This window comes from Gambusia affinis, linkage group LG11, assembly GCF_019740435.1.
Source record: "Gambusia affinis linkage group LG11, SWU_Gaff_1.0, whole genome shotgun sequence".
Lineage (NCBI taxonomy): Eukaryota > Metazoa > Chordata > Actinopteri > Cyprinodontiformes > Poeciliidae > Gambusia > Gambusia affinis.
Genome location: NC_057878.1, coordinates 18,643,904 through 18,651,500, shown reverse-complemented (window position 1 = coordinate 18,651,500; position 7,597 = coordinate 18,643,904). Strand labels below are relative to the sequence as shown.

At 38.2% G+C, this 7,597-nt stretch overlaps 1 protein-coding gene across 1 annotated transcript in view; it reads right to left on the bottom strand.

Annotated features, from left to right (window-relative positions):
- Nucleotides 1-2,170: 2,170 nt before the first annotated feature.
- Nucleotides 2,171-7,597, bottom strand: part of LOC122839317 (general transcription factor IIF subunit 2-like) — a 56,148-nt gene continuing 50,721 nt past the window's right edge. The window contains exons 6-8 of the mRNA XM_044130774.1: nt 6,317-6,413; nt 4,063-4,206; nt 2,171-2,492 (exon numbers count right to left, since the gene is read on the bottom strand). Coding sequence (XP_043986709.1) covers nt 2,361-2,492; nt 4,063-4,206; nt 6,317-6,413 — 373 coding nt within the window. The 3' untranslated portion in view covers nt 2,171-2,360. The remainder of the gene's footprint in view (nt 2,493-4,062; nt 4,207-6,316; nt 6,414-7,597) is intronic.

Genomic DNA, 7,597 nt, shown 5'->3' with positions numbered 1-7,597 from the left:
CACCGTCTGCTGAGAATGTCCATGAACAAACTGGAACAGTTGATCGAGCAGATGATACAGGTCAAGGACTGCCAGAGGGGATGGTTGAGCCTGATAGAGAGTCACAAGGTGGAGAGCTCTTAAGGAGGTCCACCCGCAGGGTACAACCCAGAGAGAGATTCACTTATGACCAATTTGGGCAGCCATCATACCAGCCCTGGGGACACGGAGTGAATGCTATGTTCTCATTTGTTCCTTACCCCATGACTCCATACCCGTCTTACTTGGACCAGACTACTACCCTACTCCGACTGTGTGGACTCATTAGACAGATGACTTCTCCTAGACTGTTACCTGTCTAGGTTATTTCTTGTTGGTGTAGTTCTAGATGTCCGGAGACATCTCTTGAAGTGGGGGAGAGTGTAGTGGGTCTAGAAATTAATGTTTTACTAAAACAGACACCCCCATTTTTGAAAAGATTATTTTATTTTAAGATGATTAGAACAACTTTCTAACATTTACTGACTCATGTCGATGACCACCTAGTCAGTAGAGGGCGCTACTGTGAGTGAATGAACAAACGAGGAAACGTCTATAGTCTCTGCCCGCGCATGCGCAGTTAATAATAAACCGCTGCCAGCAGAGCCAGGCACAACGTATTAACGTGTCTGTTCCTCATCATTCACAGGTACTATTTCTAACTATTCCTAAACATTCTTAAAGATGTTGAAAGTAATGTGAACTGTCTGTGACATTAGAGTAACATTTTGAGAGAACTTGATCCGAGTTCTAATAAGTATTTGTTTTGTTTTGTCGAGTCGAATAATGGCTACCGCTAGTAGTTCTTTAACGGCTTGATTACAGAGAGCACATGGGATGAACAGATGTGTATGTGAAAGAGAATATAGTGTCCGTTTTATGTTTACTTTTTGTATCTGAGCCAATGGCTGAAGGTATGAATGGGCATTAGATTTATTACTGTCTTTGGTGATGGGAAGTTATTATTTTGATGAACATTAAGTTTATTTTGCAATGAAAGACATATACACTCAGAGACAGACACATGTAATGGGTTATGTTGCACTTTATTTTATTTTACAAGAGTATTTGTTGTATTACTCAGGTTATTAACAATATTGTAAACCAAGAGGTCAATTGTATTTTGAGCTGTTTTGAAGTTAAAGGCTATGACAGTGTATTTTGACATGAATACTATCCCCATGTTATGATGTTTTGTGATATTCTCAAAGCAAGGATAGTTTGATATTTGTGTTTGATATTTGTGTTTAAATGGAATGACTGAATGTTTAAGATTGTTGCAGTTAATAATAAACCGCTGCCAGCAGAGCCAGGCACAACGTATTAACGTGTCTGTTCCTCATCATTCACAGATCCACAGCGCATCCTGCCTGTGCATCGCTTGTGCCGGCCCAGATTTCCCCTAGGTCTGAGGCCGGTAACACCAACACTTTTACAATTTGATCCCCATTATAGGCCATCATGATTGTTGTTTTCCTTTCCGCTTGGGCGTATCGGGACGCAAAATAGTGTCGCGTATCAGTCACGTTCATGCGATCTGGACGTTTGTTCACATTTGAATCGGATAACGATCGGATATCCAAGTGGCCTGAGTCGCATTCGAAAAGAATCCCACCTGTGTTGTTCAGACTGTCATGAACAACGTGGGTCTCATTACGGTGAAAAAAATAAATAAATAAAAATCAGAGTTGGGTCACTTTGGGCTGCAGTGTGAACACAGTAAGTAATCTCACCCCAATCAGGCGAAGCTGCTGATCCGCATCGGGTTCGGCCTCACTCAGCTGCGGGTTTTCCTGCCTCGTGTAATTGAGCGTGAAAATCTTTTAAAGCTGTTTTCGTTGTAATACAACCAGACAGATGAACTGTGACACCCCACAGGCTTTCAGCCATCTTTGATTTCCTCTAATGTGTTTCCAGTTTATCAGCCGCGCAGGGTGGCTGCATGGCGCCAACTGAAACCTCAGTTTTAGTAAGAGTCGAATCAGTTGTTTTTGTCACAGAAGGACATTTTCACGTGTCAAACAAAGGTGTGGGTAAATTACATGACTAATTGCAGCGCAGCTTTGTGGTAACAGCTGGAACAGATTGTTGGCTCCAACTGTCTGCTGTGAAAAAACACCTGCTGAACGAACAAGTTCAGGAGAGACAGACACGGTTTTCCAACAGCTTTAATCCAGAGAACAGAAAATATGGCAACATTACTGAAAGCAAAACTGACTCAAGCCCACAACTTACATTCATCATGCTGAAAGTTATACATGTTTCTCAACTGATTGTAAACAAATAAATACAATTTCACACCCGTATAGCATTTTCTGTGAAGTGAGATGTCTCAGATGGAGTCAGGGGCTTTTCTGCTCCTCTTCCTCACTCGGTCGGTAGTGACGGTACTCTGGCTTCAGCTCCCAGGTGCTTTTGTGCGCTCCCTTGCGATTGCATACACCGATTTCCCTCATGATTTCTTTAAGATATGTCTGCAATGCACAGGAGAAACTCCAATAAGATGCAGCATTAACAGAGAAATAAAGCTGTGGGGAGAAATGCACAGTGTTAAAAAAAAGAAGCAATAAAGTTTCTGTTTTTGCTTTTTGGTCAAACTTACATTTTTCAGATCAAACAATAAAACAGCTATTTAACCCAACTGTTTTGGTTCAGTTTCACTTGCCAAATGCAGTCAAAATGATTCATCACAACATCACTTTAGTTGAGATTTTTTTTTTTATGTCAAGAATGAGAGAATCATAGGAGAAACAAAGTTATTAGCTGCTTTTCCATTACAAATGTGCACAAATCTTTGTCTCTAAATGTTGTCTTATGTTGAAAGAAAAAACACAAATTTGAAATTTGGTGTTTCTGTTAAATAAACGCAATTAAAAAGTTTGTTCAAGCAACAAGTCATTAAAAAAGTAGGATCCTCCGACTACTTCCTGTTATCTTTGTGTCCTGGGTTTTGATCATGTGATGCGAAGAAAATGTTTCCATTGCAGTTTTATAAGATAAAACAGTTTAGATACAGACAGAAATTAGTAATTTCTAATGAAGAAATCAATTCAAATCAATTTAATGCAAATAAACTGAAGAAAATTTACTAAAAATCCAGCTGTGCTTCTTTGTCTGGTGATTTTTATTTTTTTCAGACATATTTTTTTATTTACAGTAAGATGTTTGTTTTTCATTCAGTGAAGTTTCTCACAGTGGACAAAGTGACCAGAAATTTTACTGAAGAGAACTGATAATTCATTATAAAATTACTGAAGTAAAAGCAAAAAGTACAGCAGAATAATGAGGCAATTTTTTTCCAAAAATTACAAAATATTATTATTGTTACTATTATTGTTGCAATTCTTTTACATGTTTTTAAAACTTTAAAGACTTTGTTCCTGAATTTCCACCTTGCAGGACAATAAAGGTTGTTTCTATTCTGTTCTACTTAAATAAATGTTACTAACTCTGTCTACATGCATATCTGACCCATTTTTTTACATGACACAAATATACAAAACATTCTTAAAGACTTGGAATCATCTGTGGGATGCCACACCCCACAGTGACCACAAGGTGTCTCTGTTGAGCTTCCAAACCATCAGCCGTTCCGCTAGCCGATCACCAGAGATGTGCTCCAAAACTTCTCATAATGGACATTTCGATTACTTTAGTTCAGTTAATTTGAGTGTTGGCCAAGTGCTTTGGGAGGGAAACGCTGCAGTGGAGTGTATCGGGGCGTTTGACTCCTACTCAACCGATGGTTATGCAATCAGAGGCAATCAGAGCTAGAGGAGGACCAGGAGGTCTCATCTGCACCTACACGTTGCTTTTTCTCTGAGAGCTGGGATGAATCCAGAGCGCGGTATCGATTCACACTGTGTGTGTCTGTGTGCACTCGAGCCTAAAATTTCCGCCACAACAGATTGTGTGAATAGCCACAGACGTCATGCTGTGGGCGGCTGGTTCGAATTTAACAATGCAAGGTGGAAAGTGGGCAGGTGTGCGTGTTTTTTGGTGCCTTCAATGACAATGCTGAGTGTAGTTTGTGTGTGTGCTCACCACGGGCTGCTTGGTGATGTCCACCAGGTCCTTGAAGCTGTAGTACTGGTGCTTCTCAAAAGCAGAGAAGAGCAGGTCCAACACCTGCTGCCGATCCGCCCTCACCATCTTACCCTCATACTTCTTCTTCTTCTCGTACTCCAACTTAAAAAAAAGTGTTTTGAAAAAAGTTAACCATCCTTAACATTAACGGCGACTTCTTTACATGTAATCACCAAGGTTATCTAAAACTCTAGAAATAACAAAAACTGAAACAGAACTGTGGAACCAACGTCATTGCGTATGACGTTTACGCCTCTCGCAGTCGGGCGCCATCTTTAAAGGCCACAGACCGAAACAAACTTTATTCCGGTGTTTAAACTATCTTAAACTAGTCCGCAAAATGGTGACAGCAAAAGTTCGGACAAAACGCCAGTTTAGTCCAGTCACAATGCAAAACCTTGACCTTTCTGGATTCTGCAACTAAAAATTAACCAACGTTTGAATAAATTAAAATTACTACTATAAAAACTAAACAACAATTAACTAATAAGTAGAAAAATCTGGCAAACACGCTAAAAACTAATTAAGACTAACTGAATTAAACTAATGAAAAACCCAAAACTAACTCATGGACTAAATTATCTTTTACTTGGATTTTATGTGACAGACATTAAGTTTATTAAATTAGGAAGGGGAAGAATAATCTGAAAAGTGTGGCATGTATGAAACGTCAGCTTCAGACATAAATGTAGACAAAGGGATACAGCAGATAGTACGGCTATAAAAATGTGGAGAATTTTAATGTATGGTTCAGTTATAAAAACATATCAAGACTTAAAGTCTTGAAGGGAAAAATAATCAAAACCAATGAATTGAAAATCCACATTTTATGTTTTAATCCGTCCGTTTGGGTCTTTACTGTAACTAAAAGCAGCCAAAGTGCTTAAAAAAATCCCCAAAACAAAACACCAAGCTGTTTATTAACAATAGGCTAACATTTTTAGGTGTCTAGAGAATTAATCGTTTCACTGTTACCTAGCAACCTTAGTCAAGTCCCGTTACCTAGCAACCCAAGCAGAATTCCAGGACATTTGGTCAGCTGGCTCTACTGCTCTATGCTCTGCATAATGGCTACTGGAATAGCCTATACGCTGAATGCTGCTTCTCCATGTTCGGTTCTGGTTCTGTGTATGCTGAGTAGACCAGAACTAGAACCAAAACATCTCTGCATCCAATCTGACAGAATTTATGGTATTTTACAATAATAATAAAATAAAAAATCAAGACTTTCAGCTGTAATCACAAAAGAATAAAATATTGACTCAGAAAACAAGAAACACCACACTTTTCAGATTCCTATTGATATTTTTTTCCAAAAACAAAGTATTGTTCTAATTCTCTTTAAACACTAAATTACATTGAAATTTGTGGCTGTGATGGAATAACATTTGAAAAAAACATAATTTCTATATTTGCAGCAGGACTGACAAATCAAATCTTCTTCTGTTTTGCTCTCATCTGTGAATAAGCAGGTAAATATTCACTGTTTTAACCAAGAGACGGATTAAAGTCGACTAAAGAGCATGGCTAAAAGCCACAGTCGGTGACAGCGCTGAGAGCACTTTGCCTTAAAGGTCATTGTGCTCCGTTTGTGCTGCCTAATGAATCACAGCACAGGAGAAAACAAGAAGATATTTCAGTTAAATTTACAAAAAAGGATGAAGCTTCAAATGCTCATAGTGCCATTTTTATGATCACAAGACATGAGATCTAAACAGAGAAATACTAATAATAACACATTTATTGACTGAATATTTACACTAGAAGAGGTGAAGGAAGAATATATATATATAAGAAAGAGTAAAAAATAGAAACAATAAAATACAAGAAGAAAATATAATATAAAATGAAAATAAATATGAAAATAAAAGAATTAGAAAAAATATTTATAAAATTAAAAGAAACAGTAGTAAAAATTTGAAATATATATAAACATAAGTGAAAAAAATATGTAAATGAAAAACGAGAGAAAAAGAAGTACATAATTAAGATTTTTTTTCTCTGAAAAAAATTAATATTTCAGTGAAACAGGAGTAAAAAATTTAGAACAAAAAAAAACACGATGGTAAGAATGAGGAAAAAATTTAAATAAAAAAATCAGGAGTTAAAAAATATTAGAAAACTTATATATATAAAATGTTTTCTTGTGGCTGAAACTCTGTTTCTGACCCAAACTGGTGCCACTCCTTCACGCCTGCAGCGTCCTCCTTACATTGAAGTCATGGTTGGCCACAGGCTTGAAGACGGTGGCGACGGCTCGGTCCAGCTGCTGCACCAAACGCTGCGGCTTGACGGACTCGACCTGCAGCCTGACAGACACACAGCAGACGGAGGACAAGCGAGGCGGTTTGAGTCTCTGTGGGGAAGCTGACAGATGTGCCTGGTGGCAGACAGGGCAGCAGCTGGCAGCCTCTTCAGCTTCAACTCCTCAAATCTACCCTGGCAGCTTCTTTCCTTACAGATCTGCTGCTTTCTGTCTCGTAACATTCATACCCACAGCTTTATGTAATCACACTGAACATGTGGGGACATTTCCACTGGAATAATTGCAGATGGGACAGATGTGCCGCTGTCTTCGCCTGCAACAGAGCTAATTGTGAGGAGTATCAAAAATTTGACATTTCTGGAGCTCCGACTGTAAACATTACCATCCCTGAAGTCTTTCCCTTTAAATTGCTCCTCGCCGCTCTGAGCTGACACACTGATACAAACCGTTTGTTCGCCTCGGGTCGCATTGTAGCGCTGCATCTGCCACAGAGATGCTGTTGCTATAGCGATGCCATCCACTAAATGTGGCTGGAAAAACATATTCCAGTGAAGAGGACACAAAGACCAGTACAAAAAAAAAACAGGGAGAGTGGAATGTTCTGTACACCAATCAATAGCAGCTGTAATTCACATGAAATTGATAAATACATCTTGATTTTTAGCCGCTAAGTGATGAAAGAAGCAACTTTGGTTACACAACAGATCAATCTCCTCTCTGAGTTTACAGGACATTTATGTAAGCTGCAAAAGTTAAATAAACTAGAAATTGTTTTATTGCCATTCATGCAGTTTGTATCTGGAACAAACTTCCAGAAAACTGCAGAATAGCCAAAACATTTCAATTTGATGTTTAAATGGCATTATAAATGAAATTATTAATATTATTAATTTAAACCAAGTCGTAGTTACAAATTTTGATGTCATAATTATAAGTTTTAATGTGATAAATAAAAAAATAAAAGTAAATTTTGGGTGTTAAAGTCAATTACGAGTTTTGATACCAAATTTAACAAGAATAAAAGCCATAATTACAATAACCTGAGGCTTTAAAGTCATAGGCTGCGTTCACGCTGCAGCCTGAAGTGACCCAATCCCAATTTTTTTTTGACCTAATGAGACCTGTATCCAATATTTTCATGAGTCTGAACAGCACAGGTCGGATTCTTGTCGAATGCGACCCCTATCCGATAGGTATCCGATTCAAACCTAACGTTCAGGTCACATT